At 29.9% G+C, this 20,088-nt stretch overlaps 1 protein-coding gene and 1 pseudogene across 1 annotated transcript; one reads left to right on the plus strand and one right to left on the minus strand.

Moving 5' to 3' along the window:
* Positions 1-3,893: 3,893 nt before the first annotated feature.
* LOC108981359 (disease resistance protein RGA2-like) lies at positions 3,894-5,770 on the minus strand. The gene is made up of 2 exons (XM_035689234.1): positions 4,009-5,770; positions 3,894-3,931 (listed from the first exon to the last, which is right to left on the minus strand). The coding sequence occupies exons 1-2, from the start codon at positions 5,768-5,770 to the stop codon at positions 3,894-3,896; spliced, it is 1,800 nt and encodes a 599-aa protein (XP_035545127.1).
* A 2,923-nt stretch (positions 5,771-8,693) lies between these two features.
* Positions 8,694-18,330, plus strand: LOC118348208 (annotated as a pseudogene).
* The last annotated feature ends 1,758 nt before the right edge of the window (positions 18,331-20,088 follow it).

Here is a 20,088-nt window from a genome sequence, read left to right on the forward strand (position 1 = left end):
AAAAATCAAGCAATTAGACATGTGTATAATTATTTAAGGAATGAAATATCATGTGGATATTGTGGAAATACATGTATGAGTTTTATTAAATTAATGGTACTATAATATTTAGCCTTTAGACTAAACCTTTACTTTTCCGCTACAAACCATATATCTTTTCCTTCCATGTGCACTTCCTAGCGAACGTTGAACGCCTAATTACCCGATTCAAATCTTGGGTGTTGTTGTATGGCTGGCACCCATGGCACCACGGATCCTCACTAGGTCTTTTACATAGGGACGAGATACCAAACATTTTTTGTTTCAACCTTTCATCCTCTTGCACACAATGAGCAATGAGCTCATTAAGAGTTCATTTCTCCCTTTGAGTATTATAATTAATCTTAAAGAGACAAAAATGTACAGGAAGGGAAATCATAATAAGATGCACAAGAATTCGATAAGAAAACTCTAACTTTAGTGCTCTCAATCTAGTAACAAGATTTGACATTTCATAATATACTCTCTTATATTCCCTTTGCCATTATACCGCATTGAGACAAGTTTGCTAGGAAGTGTATGTCTCTACCTTTTCCATTGTAACGAATTAGTCTGCTAATTGACTTAGGTACTTCTTGGCATTTTTCTTTTCAGGCATTGCACCTCGAATAGAATGATTTATTATCATAAGACTCATGCAATAATAGCACTTCCATTTCTCATAAGTTGTCTTCTAATCAGTAGAATTCTAATCAGTAGGTTTGGGAGGCTCATAACCCCGAGCGCATAGTCCAAATTCATACACTCGAGAACAATAGTAACATGCTCTTTCTATTTTACCAGATTAGATCCGTTAAAAATTTGAATGTTATTCAAATTGATAGATATCATATATACATTCACTAGAAGTGAAACAAAATAAACTCACAATAAATAAATATCTCACAATTTTAATGTAGTGACCCATAATTATCATCATGCAAGCTTTAGTTTAATTGAACAACAAAATCAATTAGACAACATGACATAAAATTAAAAGAAAATTTTATGATTTTATAAAAATGAGCCCTTATGAGATACCTAGTGCATCATTGCAATCAAGTTTTTGGACAGGATAATCCCAAAAATTACACAATTTACAATTAACTACCTTATATCATCTATAACTCAACCAAAAAATAATATGAATTGGAATTGAATATTTAAAAATAATAATTATGTATATAAATAAGAAAATATTAAATGACGTCTATTATAGAGATATTAAAAAATAAAATTTTTAAATTCTTTTTTTTTTAAATAATTATTATTATATTTTATGATCTGAATCAAGTCAGATTTAGGCTATGTTTGGGTACTAAACATTTCTCAACACTTTTCAAGTAGTCTCGTACTTTTGAAAATACTTCACACGCCAAACAACTTAAAATTCTCTCAATAGGACCCACAAACTCACTTCAATCTCTACTCATAACTATTCATAAACATTCTATAATACTTATCACTATAATATATAAATAAAAAATAAAATCACTATAATATATAAATAAAAAATATTTATCACTATTATATATAAATAAAAAATAAAATTACTATAATATATAAATAAAAAAATAAAATCACTAGAATATATAAATAAAAAATAAAATCACTATAATATTTATCACTATTATATATAAATAAAAAATAAAATCACTATAATATATAAATAAAAAATAACATTACTATAATATTGAAAGATTGGACCCAACATATGGGTCAGACCATTACTTCAAGCCCAATTTTTATATAAACCCAATTCTCCTTAAATCCTTATTAATACTTAACCCAGAAGTGGGCCTTACAATAAGGCTTAAGACCAATTCAAATAAAATTATGAAAAGTAGCGCTAGCATCGTATTTGCTTGTGTAAAGGTCAGATCCGGTAGATCATTGTAATAAAGCGGCGGGAAGTGTTGATCTCCAACCGCATGTAAAAAAAAAAAAAAGAGTTATTCTTTTAGGATATATAATTAGTGATAATTGTGGAATCAGTAATTGGTTTTAACATAGTCATTGATTGATTAACATAGTCTGATATCATGTGTTAGCCAATCAACAATTGACATGTGTTATTCCTATTTGCAACGAAGAAACGAGAGTTCTCTAAACTAAAGTTCTCCAATAAAAATGGAGATTTTTTTTTTATTTAGTGATTAAGAAAATGTTGTTTAATAATATTGTAATTTTTTTAAAAAATATTTAAAAGAGTTAAAAAAATTATGTGAAAAAAAAAAACTTAAGTTATTTCACATCATTTTTTGAACACTTAAATATTTTAAAAAAAGAAGAAAATCTCCAATATTAGTAAATAACAATTTCTTAATCACGAAGGGGGAAAAAAAAGGTGTAGGAAGCTCCCACCGAGATCCCTAGCATTGTCCATAAAGATATAATTATACAAAAGCCCCTTTTGAATAATTATATTGTTCGGAGGGAGGGAGATGATAAAACTAAAAAAAGAAAAACTTAAGTGAATTGAAAGATCTAACAACTAAATCATTTGGTTATGGCATTAGGAGTGAAATATATAGTTGCAGCTTTTAATTTCCTTGTTTATTTTGAGATAGAAATGCTTATAGCACGCAGATGGAATAGGGTAAATTTGGTTTTTCGAATTAGACAAATAAAATTTGGTTTTGAATCTATAGATTTACTCCAAATTAGTAAGATGCCACAATCTATAGATCTTCTTCTTCTTCTTCCTTTTATATAATGAAGATCGACCTCCAATTAATCTTTCAGACAAAAGTTACTAACCAATTGAGCAGTACATTCGAATTTCAATGGAAATTGGGATTTTTTAAAGAAATAATAATAAAATATCAATCTCTGCAGTAGTACTCATGCCAATACATTATTATTCCACACATGCATTTACGAAACCAACAGTACAAGTGAAGCATTTTATATATATAGGTACCGATCAAAGCTATGTCCATTCAAGCTGGCATTCACTTCGACTCATGGCTCGTCGAATTAAGGCCGAAGCTGCAAATCCATGCGCATAGATATATAAAATTTAAGAGGAGAGTAATAAAACTTAACATATATAATATGTGATTATAAAAATGATTTACGATTGAAATAAAAAGACAAAATCACATTACCTAAGCATCTTCTTCATCATCTTCACCTTTTTTAGAATCCTCATCATCTTCTTGATCATCTTCATCATCTTCACGTTTTTCAGAATCCTCATCATCTTCAGCATTTTTAGAATCAAGTTCGAGCTCTAGTATGTTGGACCAGTCTTCTAAACGAGTAACGAGCTCAGGACAATCTTTAATCTTCACTTTTCTTAATGTTTTCATATGATGAATCCCCACCGGTAGAGATGATAGCTCATTGCATTTAATGATCTCCAATGTCTGAAGTGATTTCATAGTTGGTAACCACTCTGGCAACGCCTTCAGATTTTCACACTCCTCGATATGTAGGTGCTTTAAAGTGTTTGCAGATCCTAGGAGCCATTCGGGTAAAATCTCCAACTTAGGTAAATTTGTTATATACAAGATTTGGAGTCTCAAATTGAGGTCCTGTGCATCTCCTCCTGCTCCTCCCGTCAAATCTATCTCTTCACATTCACCAATGCACAAAAACTCTAAGGCTGTTAGGTGCTTGATAATAGGTGGGAAAGAGGTCAAACTTGTACATTTCCAAAAAAACAATGTACGAAGCCACGAAGGTTGGTGAGGCACCTGTCCATTTGTGGAAACAAGCATTCGAGTCTTGGACATTCGATCACATATAAAATTCGAAGAGAATTAAAGCAATATACTCCATTCACGAACAAGCATGTATCTTTTGTTGATATCGTAAGAACCCTAAGGTTGATCATGTTCCTCATATCTTTGGGCAGTCGTTCAAGGTTTTCACATCCACCAAGCAGCAAGGTTTGCAAATTGTGTAGCTTGCAAATGGAATTAGGAAGCTTCTTGATTGACAGATTATCAGATAGGTCAAGATATCTCAAATGCTTTTGAGTACCAATAGAACTTGGCAAATTCTCAAAATCTGAATCAGGTATAGCTAGCACACGTAAAGACTTGAATCTTGAGATGCATGCTTCAACTGAGGACACGTGTGGTTCGTTTTGGTACATGATGCTCCTCACATTAGTTAACTTGTTCGAGAACTTTGAAACTTGTTGGTCACTAGATGAAATTGACAAATGACGAACTGTCGAGGCCACGTCTTTATTTTCAGAATCTATTTCCAACCACTCTTCATGGCCAATAGAGAGCACAAGATCATGGACGAGATCATGCATTTTGAAGGAATACATGCGAAAAATATGTTGTTCATCAAGATCTTGGAAGAAACATATCGACATTAACTCTTTAATGTACAAGTCTCCAATATCTTCCAACTCTTGTTTTTTGTTAGCAGACATTTGGAGGATTAATCCATGTGCCACCCATTGTTCAATTAAATCGATATTCCAAATTTCATGATCCTTTGGAAAATTAACGCAATAGGCAAAGCATCGCTTCAAATGAATTGGCAATTGATTATAGCTCAATTGCAATGCAGGTAAGATGCCTCCCTCATTTTCTTCCAATTCCCAGATCTCGTTACCTCTCACCAATTCCCACTCACTTTCATCGACTTTGGAATAAAGTAGACCACCTAAACTCTTCACGGCCAATGGAACCCCTTTACACTTTTTCACTATTTCATCCGCAATTGGTAAAAGGTTTGGATATAATTTGTCTTCTCCTTCCTTGAATGCACATTTCACAAACAAAGACAAACATTCTTCTTTTGATAGACCTTCTACAGAATGTGTATAAATAGGGTCTAAAACGGAAGAAACCTTGCGACTACGTGTCGTTACAACAATGACACTTCCATGCGACCCTCCATTAAGCAAATCTCTCAGTTCAGTCCATTTATTTCTATTTTCATTCCAGACATCATCTAAAACTAGTAGAAACCTTTCATCCTTTAAAAGTTCTCTCAAACTAGTCTGCAATGTATCTTCATTACTTGAATTCTTATCAACTCTACCACCAGCAGATTTAAGGATTTCTTCCACCAATCTTGTAACATTAAAATTCTCAGATACACAAACCCACATTCTCAACTGAAAATGATTCACTACGGATTCATCATTGTAAACTGCCTTGGCAAGTGTGGTCTTTCCCATACCTCCTAATCCAACTATGGCAATTATATTAAGATTTCTAGTGGGATTTGGGTGCATCAAACTCTTTTTTATTTCTTCTTTGTCACCATGCCTACCGATGACTGTTGAAGGATCAATAAAGGAATGGGTCTTCTCCCTCCACAGGGGATTGACATGCACCTCTTCATGCCGCTCAGTGAGATTAAACTGAACCTTCTCAACATTAATCTCATCTAACCTCTCTCTAATGTCCTTGATTTTGTGAGCCAGTTTTAAACGGGATGAAAGTGCCATGAATGAACAAAAGAAATGGCATACCTTTTCCATAGCGCTTCCATATGTCGTAATCGCTTGCTTCCTTAAAGCTTCGTACTCAATTTCATCTAGCACATCCTCTGCGACATAAAACATATTTTTAAGCCGTCCAAGCCAGATTCTCAGCATGGGGTTCTTTGCTTGCTTGTCTTCAGCATCCAAGAGCACGATCTTAAGGATAGAAATTGTGTTCTCAAGTTTATGCAGGTCGCTCTGGACGTCCCATGCCAAGCTGAGCTCTTGAGAAACTAGAGAACCTAATTTCTTTGATAGACTACTGGCAAGGTTAGAGGCAAGATCAGCCATGTTTTACTTCAGGAAGGAAGTGGATAAACTGAAACCGTATTTCTGTCCTCTTGGTTGATATAGACTTATATCATATAGTTGACTTGACTCCCAGAAAAGCTAAGTAGATAGGAATTATTTTAAGTGGAAAATGATAAAAATAATGACAACTATACTGCAACTAAGAGTAAAAAATTAAGCTATAATTTAAAAAATTAAGGAAGTTAATTTCAACATCATCACGATCAAAGACAGGCTGTATGTCCTATTGTTGTGAATTGGTACAGACAAGACAGTCACTCTTGCATGTGCAAATATGTAAAGTTTTATAAGTAAAAATATAAATAAAATTATAAGTAGCATTATTTATTTTAAAATATACTCTCTAGAGATCAAAAATATTGGGATCGAGTAGGATAGGTTGGAGAAAAAGTTATCATTTCAACTAACACTCGTTCATCTGTCATTCAATTTGATTAGCTAGTGGGTGTTTTTTGGCACTCACCCATCTACCGGTCTAAATAAAACTTTTTTAACTGTCATCTCTCATTTATTAATCTTTCGTTTGAATTTTTTTTTTGGACGTCAATTTGGCCTATGGGTGTATATTAATATATCTTGTTTTGCTTGATTTTGAACTTTTATGATTGGAGACGAGTGGTTTGAATTTAGAGATAAATTAAAATGAATTAAGATAATTTATAAATAGTAAAATAAAATAAAATTATTTATTATATTTTATGTAAAAATTTAAAAAAATTATAATAAAAAAATTAAACGAGACCAGATTGAGATGGGTTGATATACGAACCTATAACACAAACTGCTGAGCGATCAGATCCCAAGTTCTTTTTCGTTAGAAAATTGTTGGAATCTGTTCACAAAAGGCGTGCAAGTCATGGCAACAAGAAACGAAGTAAACAATTCAAAGGAAGTACGGAGATTAGCTTGCACTGAGTCAAAACCTGTAAGTCGATTAGACTTTTGCCTTCATTAATCTGGACAATGTCACAATAATTGAGGGCTTCAGCTTTCAGATGATGCCGATTAGGGGAAAAAAACAAAAAAATCCACACAAAATTTTATAATATATTTCATTTTACAGATATTTTTGTAAAGGGATATTATTTTTATAAAATATTTTATCAAAATATTTTTTATTCTAAAATATAATTATTTAATGAATTGTGAAAAATAATATATGTTTATAATTTTTTAAAGAAAAATACTATTCTACCGAGACATTCCACCAAGAGTAGGTCCCAACTAATATTTTTTTTACTTAATAATTAAGTAATTATTTTTTAATATCTTTTTTATTTTTTTTAATATTTAAGGAGATTAAACAAATTATGAAAAATAAACTTTTGGCCATGTCTGGAGAATTCTTCGGAAGGAATCTCAATCGCTGTAGTGCTGCCCAGTGACCCCTAGGAAAATGTTCAAACCACTAATAAATAATATGAAAATAAATTATGTTCTAACAATATTTTAAGTTTATAATATTTTTATTCAATTTTTTATCTTTTATTTTTCAAAACTTTATAAAACATTTCAACTCAAATAATTTCACTACTACTTACAGACCATTTCAACTCACTATCGAAACCAGCCCCAAAGCTTTGTACAAGTTCAAATCGAAAAAATAAAAAAAATCTTCTTCATGCTTAAATTTGGAAAATATCTTTGTACCGCAAAATATTTATATACTCTAATTTAATCTTTAAATCTAAAATTTATTTTTTAAATCAAATTATTTTACAATAATAAAGTGTGATATAAAATTCTTCAAATATAATTAGGTTTTATTTAGATTTAGAAAGTGTTTCATCTCATCTCATTATTCAACTTTTATTAAATTTATACACAAAATATAATAAATAATTTAACTTTTTTAAATTTCAAAATAATAATAATATTAAAAAATAATATTATAATAATATTTTTTAAACTTTTATCTTTTATTTAAAACAATCTCATCTCATATATGGTGGATATAAAAGAAAAGACATATTAAGTATGTATTAAAATATTTATCGTTGCTAGATAAATACAATGAATAATATTAAATAAATAATAAATAATATAAGAGTTATTTGATATGTCAATTTTCTGACTAGAGACATTATCTAAATTTGAATAGATTTTTATCGAAAGTCATCTGGAATTTTTTGTTTTTTAAAGAAATGAACTCATTATAAAAAGGGTAAAAGATTTTTAATTAGTTCTCACGTTTATTAAAAAGAATTAGCTGTATAAATTATCTAAGCATAGAATAGACTGCATTCGTACCTAAATTATTTTTCAAGAAAATAAATTTGGGAGAGACCAACGATTCATTTTCGTTACATGTGTTGTAAACACTAGCTGTCGCTGATACAATGAGTACTGAGTTTGAGTAGCCAACACAAATGTATAATTTGTTTTTTATTTTTATTTTATAAATGTTTATTTAACATATTTAATCATTAAAAATTTTAAAAATATATTAATTTATTAATCTTAATTTATTAATCATTAACTAAAATAAATTAATTAATTAAATTATTCAAACAGTAACTTCGAAAAGGCTACATTTCCTTAAAAACTCAGCGGTAAACTCAAGGATAAGTGTTGGCGGCCCGCTATCAGAAAATCTAGTTGAACTGATAAAAATGATCGGTTAAATTTTTAATTTTTGATTTTTTTAATTTAAATGATTAAAAATGTGAATATTAATGAATTAATATTTTTTTATTTTTTTAAAGTATTGAAAACTGTGTAAAAAATAATTAAAAAATATATATGCCTCGTACACTTCCTTCAATTAAATGTCGATCCCAGTACTGTCGGTAAGTTAATGCAGATGTCAGTTTGGTCGCTGTTACTCCACAAATAATGAAGAAAACGTGGGGAAAAGTAGCTGGCGACCAACCCACGTCTTCTTTCGGAATCAACCACAGCAATGGATGGGGAAGGTGCGCAGGTTCTCTATACTTTTTTTTTTTTTTTCTTTATTTTAAATGTATATTTTTTTAAAAAAAATAATTTTATATATAATTATAAAGTACATAAATTCTATATAATTAATTTAAAAAATAATAAAATTTATTATTAAAAAATTATTTTTTATGTAAATCTTATATTTTATTTATTTTTTTCAAAATAATTATGTTATAGTTGCATAGTTCACGATTATAAATATTTTCTTTCTTTTAAAAAATATTATTAAAGAATGATTTTTTATATAAATTTCAGAAAAATGATAATTGGTATGTGAATTTGCCCTTAAAATTCAAGTATTTTATTTTATTTTTTATTTTTTAATGATTTAAAAAGTAATTATTAGTGAAGTGGCGTATTTTTTTTTTAAATATGTTTACAGTGTTTAAAAAATATTTAAGAGAAAAAAAAAATATAATTTGTATTAGTGGTAAGTTTAAGGGGACAAACATATGTGATAGAAGCACTCTAGATTTTAAGTTGGAAAATAATTTGTGCAGGTACCCAATATGTATACCAAACTGTATTTTTTAAATATTTATGTGTGTTTTTTAGTACTTTAAAAATATAATACACATGGATTAAAAAAAACATAAAATACACTATTAGCACATTTTGGTACCTTTTGTCGGTGGGAGTAGCAATCTCCTTTCAGATTTATCTATTTTTTTAAAGAAAATACGGAGAGTTGCATGCTTTAAATAACTTTATATATGACATAGTTTAAATATAAAGATTAGATCTATTTTATAATAATATTTTTTTTATAACATAATGAGTGACATTTTACCTAGTTAATATGTAAACGTTATTTTACAAATTAGCCATCCGTTTGACAACACAACTATTTTAAAATGTTTTCAGATTTTTCCTTCTCAAATATAGAACACTTTAAAATCTCAAATTTTTAACATTTTCATCTAATCATTAAAACTTTTCAAAACTCTTAGACCCGGTTTGGTTAGCCAATACATATGAAAACATATCATCTGAAGTTGTACCGTATAATAGTTTTGGCTATCTAGTAACAATATTTCATCTCTTAAATTTTGAAAACATCCACTTAAATCATTAATAAATAAACAGTATAAAATATTATAAACTGACATGAACAGTGTACAATTCGGTTACTCAATAAAACAGTAGGACCCACACATTTTTCAAATCCTAAAAATTAAAAACTATATCATCTCCTCTCACTATCCAAACACAATTTTTTTACAAATTATTTCATCTTATCTGAACTCAAAAAATTTCACTATCATTCAAAAATTTCACCATTGATTTCTTTGGAGAAAAAGTTATCACTTCAACTAACACTCGCCCATCTACGGGTCCAAATAAAACTTTTTTAGCTGTCATCTCTCATTTATTAATCTTTTGTTTTGATTTTTTTTTTTTTTGGGCGTCAATTTGGCCTATGGGTGTATATTAATATATCTTGTTTTGCTTGATTTTGAAATCCTATAGTTGGAGTGGTTTGAATTTAGAGATGAATTGAGATGAATTAAGATAGTTTATAAATAATAAAATAACAATTGAATTATTTATTATATTTTGTGTAGAAATTTAAAAAAATTATTATGAAATTTAAAAAAATTGAATTGTTTATTATATTTTATGTAAGAATTTGATAAGGTTGTAATGATAAGATGAGATAAATTGAAGTGGATTTTAAATGCAAATGACTTATTCCTCACCCCCTAAATCATGCTACGTTTATTGTTATTTTTTAAAATTGAAAAATGTCAAATATTATATCCTCTTATATTTTTGTGTCAAAGAAGGAAGAAGATATTTATTTGGTGGAGTAATTGTACATATAATTATGAAATGCATTATCTTATAATTTCTTGATACTTTCCCACAGCCTCCGAGAAACTTCAGGCAATTGAAATTTCTCGTTTCTCATTTTTTTTTTATTCTCTTGGTTGATATAATTGACTTGACTCCCAGTCAAACTGACTAGGTAGGAACTATTAAGGCAGCTACCATTGCAACATGATCACGATTAGAGAAAAATGTCAAATATTATATCATTTTGTATTTTCATGTCAAGGAAGGAAGAAGACATTTATTTGGTGGTGCAATTTCTTATACAATTATAAAATACGTAAATGCTATATAATCGTTTTGAAAAAAATGAAATTTATTATTAAAAAATTAATTTTTTCATGTGAGTTCTATATTTTATTCATTTTTTTTAAAATGATAACGCGGCGGTTGCACAATTCAAGATTACAAATATTTTTTATTTTTTTTTTATTTATTTATATTTTTATTTTCAAATCTTCTACTAACTAATTTATTAGTTGGAATTAGTTTTGTTAGTAATTACATAGTTGAGTGCACTACACGGTTGATTTAGTACATTTTGAGTGAAATGCATTATCTTATGATTTATTAATCCATAACTTTTCCACAGCCTCTGAGAAACTTCCAGGCAATTAAAATTTCTCGTTTTTTATTCTTTTTGCTTTGACGGGTTAAGTATTCTTTTCCTTCTACCTTTCAGTCTTTTATTATTATTATTATTCCGCTAGGTCAGATCTTTCAATACTGTCATTTACTAAACTCTGGTATCAAACATCCGTAGTAAGCAATCCACTTGTTTTACGCAAAATGTTCTCACGTTAATGTTAAAACCATCTCAAAATTCTTTGGGATTACAAGGATTGAGGTTTTGTTGCATAAATTTCCAAGCATACATTTTTTTTTTTAGTTTAAGTTTTTTTTATATAGATTTTTTTAATATATTTTTAAAAAAATAAAATAAATTTAAAACGTTATTAAAAATGTTTTTTTAACCAAAAAATAAAAAATAAAATTATTAAAAAATAATTCTTTAATCACGAAGTAAAATATAAAAATATTTTTATATTTTTATATTTTACTTCTTGATTAAGAAAGTATTATTTAATAATATTATGATTTTTTTTAATTTTTTAAAATTATTTAAAAAATCTATATAAAAAAGAATTAAAAAATACAAATAATAAAACACACTAGAGCTCTAGCGGGAGCTTCCAGCGGGAGCTCTAACATTTTCCTTATATAAAAAACCAAATACACCAGTGTCTGAGAAAATTTGGATTCGTTTGATTTCGCAGATAATATAAAATGAGTTAAAATTAAAGTTAAAAAGTAAATAAAGTATTATTAGAATATATATTTTAATATTATTTTTATTTTAAGATTTGAAAAAGTTAAATTATTTATTTTATTTTATATAAAAAATTAAAAAAAATTATAATGATTAAATGAGATGCGATATTTTTAAAAAATAAATGAGACTTTAATTATACATTAGTAAATAGTGATCCTTTTCCCTTTGAAAATTTAAAAGTGAATAGAGTAGTTGGATTAAAGGAATATCATAATTATTGATGATCGCGGACAAAGGCCAATCCTATACCACTAAAGGATTAGAAATTGCTTCAATAGTAATTTTTGAGTATTTGTTGCTTCAACGAGTGCGGGGTGTGAATTGTAATTTCTGAGCGTTTCAATAGTAATCTGTGTATATATGTAAACTTGTTAGGTAATTCTACCATTAAAAATAAAAATAAAAAATTGACCATACCCAGTGAAAGACAATATGCCAACAAATTTACTAAACAATTAGTGGGCAAGGAATTGGGTAACAATTTTTCAACTCACGGTTCTCTACCTCAGTCTTGGGAACCCATATACACAACTGATCAAAGTTTTCCAATTCGCATGAATGCCTCGGTTATTACACATCGAATTGTCCGAAAATACTAAGCATCTAAGAGGTAAATACGTTGCGTTTGAATGTTGATGTGAACTCATTTGAGTTGAGTTCTTTATTAATAGTAATGAGAGTAATAGTGAATGGGGTTACGTGAGGTTTATCTAAACTGCATGTAAAGTGTATTTGAATGTTAAAATGAGTTTAATATTTTTTATGAAAAATTGAAAAGGATTGTGAATCCCACGTATAAAGATGTTTTAAGTTGAAAAATGTTGTAAGTCTCACGTGTAAGAAGATTTTGAGTTGTTGTGAGTTTAATAATTTGAAAATTAAGTATTTCGATGTTAGACTCAGTTTAAAATTAGACTGAGCTTAATTGATTTCAATTGAATTCAATTGAATTTAAAAACCAAACGCAACCTTAGCATCTTATAACAGTTAAAATTCATCTAAATCCAAGAGTGGCAATGGAAATCATCCTCACACAGAGTAGGATGCAGATAATTTTCAATTCTGGAGCCAAGCAATTTAAATAATTTTTTTGTGAAGGGGGAAGAGAGAATGTCCAGAAATCAGTTCCATCATAGCATGCTATTTTATCTTAATTTATCAAGATATGCTGCTTTGGTGTAAGCACATGGATGCAATGCACATTGATATAAATTAAATCTAAGCCATGCCATCAACCCACTAGGTGCAGACTAACCAGTGTTATCATGCTCTCCCATTTCACATGAGATTGAGTGCACTGCACGTGATTTGTGATGCATTTGAATGTTAAAATGAATTGAGTTGAGATAATAAAATATTATTTTTTAATATTATTATTATTTTAATATTTTAAAAAATTAAATTATTCATTATATTTTATATTAAAATTAAAAAATAATAATAATAAATTAAGAAAAACTAAGTAGATAGGAATTATTTTAAGTGGAAAATGATAAAAATAATGACAACTATACTGCAAATAAGAGTAAAAAATTAATATTTTTCGTATGATTCGAGTTATAATTTAAAAAATGAAGGAAGTTAATTTCAACATGACGATCAAAGACAGGCTGTATGTCCTATTGTTGTGCATTGGTACAGACAAGACAATCACTCTTGCATGTGCAAATATGTAAAGTAATCACTTCACTGTTGATAAACGTGAGATTGAAGATTATAAAATTTTCTCATTAATTTTATTTGAATTTTAGTTGTTCAAGCCAGATGCTCTGAGCTTGGGAATATTGCGTGCCTGCTTGTATTTGGCATCCCAGAGCACGATCTTAACGGTAGATCTAAATCGTGCGCCCCGGCTTTCCCAGCCCATTGCCAAGCAGAGCACTTGATAAACTTAAGAGTGCCTTTATTTATTTTTAAATATGTTAAAGATTATAAATTTTAAAATTCCGAATTTGAAAATAAATTAATAAAATAAGTTTTATAAGTAAAACTATAAATAAAATTATAAGTAGCATTATTTATTTTTAAATATACTCCCTAGAGATGAAAAATATTGGGATCGAGCAGGATAGGTTGGAGAAAAAGTTATTATTTTAACTAGCACTCGCCCATCTGTCATTCAGTTTGGTTGGTTAGTGGGTGTTTGTTGGCGCTCTCTCTTTTGCTTAATTTCAGTCCTATCGGTCCAAATAAAACTTTTTTAGCTGTATCTCTCATTTATTAATATTTTGTTTTGAATTTTCTTTTTGGCGTCAATTTGGCCTAATGGGTGTATATTAATATCCCTTGTTTTGCTTGATTTTGAACTCCTATGACGGGAGGTTAGGAGTGGTTTGAATTTAAAGATAAATTGAAATAGATTGATATGATTTATGAATAGTAAAATAAAAATTAAATTATTTGTCATATTTTATGTGAAAATTTGATAAAATTATTATGAGATTTAGAAAAATTGAATTATTTATTATATTTTGTGTGAGAATTTAAAAAAGTTGTAATGATAAGATGAGATGACTTGAAATAAGTTGAAGTGGGTTTTGAATACAAACGACTTATTCCTCGCCCCCTAAATCATGCTATGTTTATTGTTATTTTTTAAAATTGAAAAATGTCAAATATTATATCCTTTTGTATTTTCATGTCAAAGAAGGAAGAAGGTATTTATTTGGTTTTATAATATTGAGATGCTTGCGGCCTTGAGGGCTTTACAGATTATTCACCATATGGGAATCTCTCACTAAATACTTGAGGGAGATTTTCTTATTGTTGTTGAAGCTATTCGATCAAGCCAATAACAAGAGTTTAGCTAGAGCCCTAAGTGATGTGCTTCTTCTTCTTTTTTTGAAAAATAGTCGGTAACCACTCTAGACAAGGTCTCGACCCAAGTTGATTGAAAAACCTCATCACTTATGACGGAGGAATATCGTGGTAACATAACAAACTTAAAGGGCAACGTAACCGATAACTACCACCCAAAATAAGCAAAAGACGGTCAAAACTCGCCTATCACAGCACGTCCCAACCAAATGTTAGGACAAACAAGACAATCTAAAACAAGCCTAAGCTCAAGACCAAAAAAAACAAACTCGAGTACGCCTATGTATGAAAGGAGGCGAGACCCCACCAATCAAAGCAAAGAATCCCCTTAAGAAGATGAGGTAGCGAATACCGCTCTTTATAAATCACGTTCTTGCCCATTTCACCCTCTCTAGCAAGAAAATCACCAACACTATTCCCTTCCCTATATTGATGAAGCACCATGAAATTCACCCATTCTAGAGCTGCCAATAACTCCTCCCAAGAGTCCAAAAGTGATGTGCTTATTATCTCATTTATAATCTTTTGATGTGCTTCATGTAGGTCGTCAAGGAAATGAGGTAGTGCATAGCTTGGCCCGAAATGCACGTTTTGTGGGCAATACCCTTTATTCTAACTTATTTAGCAGTAGATCTAGAAGTATGTTCTACTGTATAATTTTAAGTCTTGTCAGCGTTTGGAAGGATATGACTTTCATTGTATCTGCTTCTTACTATTGAATGAAGCAATATTTGATTCTCAGAAAGAACCAAAAAAAAAAAAAATTTTTGACCATGCCCAGTGAAAGACAATATACCTACAAATTTATTGAAATTCCCTACCTCAGTCCTGGGAACCCATATACACAACTGCTCAAAGTTTTCCAATTTCACATGAATGCCTCAGTTATTACACATATCGAATTGTCCATGGAAATACTAAGCATCTTTTTTATTATATATAAGTAAGAGGTAAATACTAAGCATCTTGTAACAGTTAAAATTAATCTAAATCCAAGAGTGGCAATGGAAATCATCCTTACACAGAGTAGGATGCAGATAATTTTCAATCTTGGAGCCAATCAATTTAAATAATTTTTTGTGACGATATGGAAAAAATATAAAAAAATCGTTTTCCTCTCACTTAATTTTTGAAGGGGGGAAGAGAGAATGTCCAGAAAACACTTCCATCATAGCATGCACATGAATTCAGATACATATTGTATCTTCATTTATCAACATATGCTCATTGATATAAATTAAATTTATGCCATGCCATCAACCCATTAAGTGCAGACTAACCAATGTTATCATGCTCTCCCATTTCACGTGAGATTGAGTGCACTACGCAGTTGATTCTTAATTTGAATATTGAGAATATCTTATTGCTATTTATTATTTCATTATAATTTTTTACTTATTTTTAATTATTATTTACCATTATAATTATTTTTTTTTATTATTTTTTCACTATTATTTATAAATATTTGAAAATATTTCATTATCCAAATGCAATCGATATTTTGAGCGAAATGCATTATCTTATAATTTCTAGATACTTTCTCACTGCCTCTGAGAAACTTTCAAGCAATGAAAATTTCTCATTTCTCATTCATTTTTTATTCTCTTGAATTGAGGATTGAGATTTTGTTGCATAAATTTCCAAGCATACATTTTATGAAGTTCAGATGAAATTATATAGAAATTAGAATCATCGATACCATCTTAGAGGATAAATCGTAGTCCACAATGTGGGATGGGCAAATTCGCATATCAAGAGACAATATGCGATCAGCATAATAAAGATGAATTCGTGAAAACATGGATGACATCATGCTGATAAGGTAGAAAATTTGGAAGGGCTAGGAGGGGTCTTAACTCGAAATGGGTTCGACTACAAGGCTCATACTTTCAAAGTGGGGCTATGTTGGATTGGGCTAATTAGGAAATTGAATCTCACATTAGACATTTGAATTGAGCAATAAAAACCCCAATTCACCAAGCCTATTCATCTTCTTACTACTCAAACTTCAAATCAGAGAATAACAAATTATACTGGATTTTTTCCTCAACAAAGAATTGTAAATTGGTTATAAGGTAGTGGTTGGTGTCCTTGGTCTACAAGTAATGATGGTAAAATCTAGTACATTTAAAATTGTGAAACCTCTTGGATCAATCGGTTCGATTCGGTTCAATTTTAAATTTGCTGATGGGTGAAATCAAATTAAACAAATTTGTTATAGTCAATCAAAATCTGGTATCAATGATAAAGTGATAATCTCTTCAATAACATGTTCATTGAGATTCCAAGTTTTGATATCCCATCTTCAATTTCATATAATAGTACTCACAAAACATCTTTGACAATGTCTAAATTTGCTAGTAAATTAAGAATTATAAAAATAAAAATTATATTGGTCTAAGGTATATACATGAGTTATTTTATTTTTTAATTTTTGTATCACTTTTATCTGATCTTTAAAATTGGTTCATCTTAAGGTTTGGAGCGGTGCACCGCTCGGTGTTACCGCTAGTTGTAAAAGTAATTTTTTTTTATTCACATTTTTAATGTATTTAAATATTTTTAAAAAATAAACCAATATACTTAAAATCATTTCAATCATCGTTTGGTAAAAAAAAATAATAATAATAACCGATCAGTACGTTTTGGTTATCCCCAAGTGAGAGAAAGAGTAAGAGGAATGTGAGATTATTTTCAGCAGCCTGCTTCTGGACCTTCTTATCAGGAGTTCCTCAAGGTACTCGAGGCTGATATTCAGCACGCTCATGTGCTGTGAGCTCTCTCTCTCTCTCTCTCTCTCTCTCTGGGTGTTTTGTTTCAATCAGCTGTTAAGTTTAATGATAAAATTTAAGAGGATATTTTTATCAGTCTGAATTAATATGTATGCAGGGCTGCTTCAGTTCCAAGGGGCTGAGATTTTCATCTGAAATTGGCTTACGATCACTTGGAACCCATTTTTCTTTTTTTGCTTCAATGGATTGATAGCTCATGTACATGTCTACTTTCAAGTTATTTAAACCTTTTTCACATAGTTGTATATAAGGTTAGTTTCTATTTGTGTACTTATAAGATGGTTCCCATTTTTTTGAAGTTTGCCTCATATGCTTGTAAATTTCTTTCTTATTTAGGTGCGCACAGATGGGAAGCAAAATCTCTCTTCATTTGGAAGGAAAGCTACAATTGGAGAATTCTATTGTCTGTAAACAATGTTAAATTTCATTCAGTTTTTCAAAATTTTAAAAATATAAATTTTTGAGTGGAATGAAATAATATTCATGTGTTGTGCTGATTCTTCACTTACTGATTATACTCGTTACTGCAGCTGTTATATTACCCTCTCTTCAGTGTCTCCACAATGACTCATTAGACTTGAAAACTACTGGAGGTGAATTTCATGGCTTGGGGATGGCAGTCAGAAAGATATCAGATGATAAGTGGAAGAAGCTTTCAGATGTAGATTTGGAGAGAGAAGATGAGTGGGGATACCAAAATAGTTTTGCCGAACTGCTGTCATGCCATGTGCATCAATTGCTACCATGACTGGTATTCTCCCATCTCATTTTCCTCCTTTGCTTGCCATTGTATTTCGCTGCCAATTTGTAATGATGGAGATTAGCTGTGATTCTTAATGAGGAGTCCAAGATATATTTTTCCCTGGGCATCATAAATGCAACCAAATGTCCTGGGAAAAGGAAAAAAAAAAAAAAAAGAAGCGCAAATTAAAGACTCGTTGCATTATACTGAAACATGACAGAAATCCAGAATGATGTACATTGTCCTTGAAGAATCTAAAGAAAGCATGTCAATTTTAATCTAAAATGAAGTACCCTGAGTCTACTGAATGAAACCAGCCAACTTGCTACCTAATTACCTCTTCCAATGCATAAAACATATGAGTGTTAAAATTCATATGGAGACTGTATTATCAACACTTACAAATGCCAATAATTGAGCATTATTTTACCAACTTCTACAAATGTTGATAAATTATAGTCCCAAAATTTTAGAGATTGTATTATCGGTACTTACAAATATTGATAATTGAGCGATTTAAATTTACAATATACCAGCCACAAAATTTTAAAATGCACAAAAATAGACACCCACAGACGAAAACAGTTTTATTTATTTCACCTCTTTTTGAACTAATACAACTTAAAACAATATATATATATATATATATATATATATCCTCTTTCTAAACTAATAAAAAGTATTATTAGAATACTACATTCTCCAAAAAGGGGAGACCTTGCCGTTGGGTCTGACCAACGTTCCACTCCAAAAAGAGGATATGGCTTATTTTTGATCTGGTGGTCTTCGACCCATTCGGCCTGCCCCAGAAATAAAGAGAAGGTTTTAATGAGGGAGAGAGTTATAAGCAAAAGCAGATAAGATCCACTCGTCACTTATTATTTATATTTGTGCTTACACCCCCATCAACAAATATCATAACAAAAATATAAGTATGCTCACTCAGAAGGGTAGTTATCGACATCCAAATTCAGACAAGGCCGAAACTGATTTACATCTATTCAATCATTGGGATCGAGCAACATTCAAGCAACCGCCAGAAGAGAATCCATGAATAAGGGGAACAATAAGGTAAACTGAGACAGATATTTTCACATAAGAACATGCCAGCAGATACATGCAAGAGCTATAGTACAAACGAGGCAAAAAAAGTACCCAATTGAACAGTATCAGCTTAACGAATCGACACTAGAAAGGTGTAGCAAGTACTCTGTAAAACAAATGTGATCACAGTGTAGAGAAATTTGATTAATGAACACCTACCATTGAAGCAATCCACTGAGTACTAGCAAAAAGCCCAACAGCTATTCTAAAAAGTAGCAACTAGAACTTAAAAAAATAGAAATCCACAAACTTGTTAAATAGGTAACAAATTCATCAATCATAGATATTAGCTAATTTTCTAGTAAATTTTATACTTTCCTGTGTCACCCATGAGATGACAGGTCATGGATCTTCCCCAGCGAACCTGACCCAAATGAACCCAAATCATATCATTAATTTCGAGATCCAAGAAGACCTTTGAAGATCTCATAAGAGTTTGGAAACAATATAGAAGCGACAAGCTTTTCACCATGAGGAAATCATCTTATTACATATTCAGTATTTTGCAAAAGATATCATCTTCAAATATAACTCTAACTCACGCAATATGAATTATGAGACCTGAATGAATCGTCGCTGTCTTCCTAAAAATATATATAACTAATAGACAGAGCAGCGCACAATATGAGAAAGTCTCAATTAAATATTCATATGTTTCTAGGTTTACAAGATAACGAAAACGAAACTCTCTCCAAGAGAAAAACAAAAACATAGCATCCAACATACAACCACACGA

This window comes from Juglans regia, chromosome 4 (assembly GCF_001411555.2).
Source record: "Juglans regia cultivar Chandler chromosome 4, Walnut 2.0, whole genome shotgun sequence".
Classification (NCBI taxonomy): Eukaryota; Viridiplantae; Streptophyta; class Magnoliopsida; order Fagales; family Juglandaceae; genus Juglans; species Juglans regia.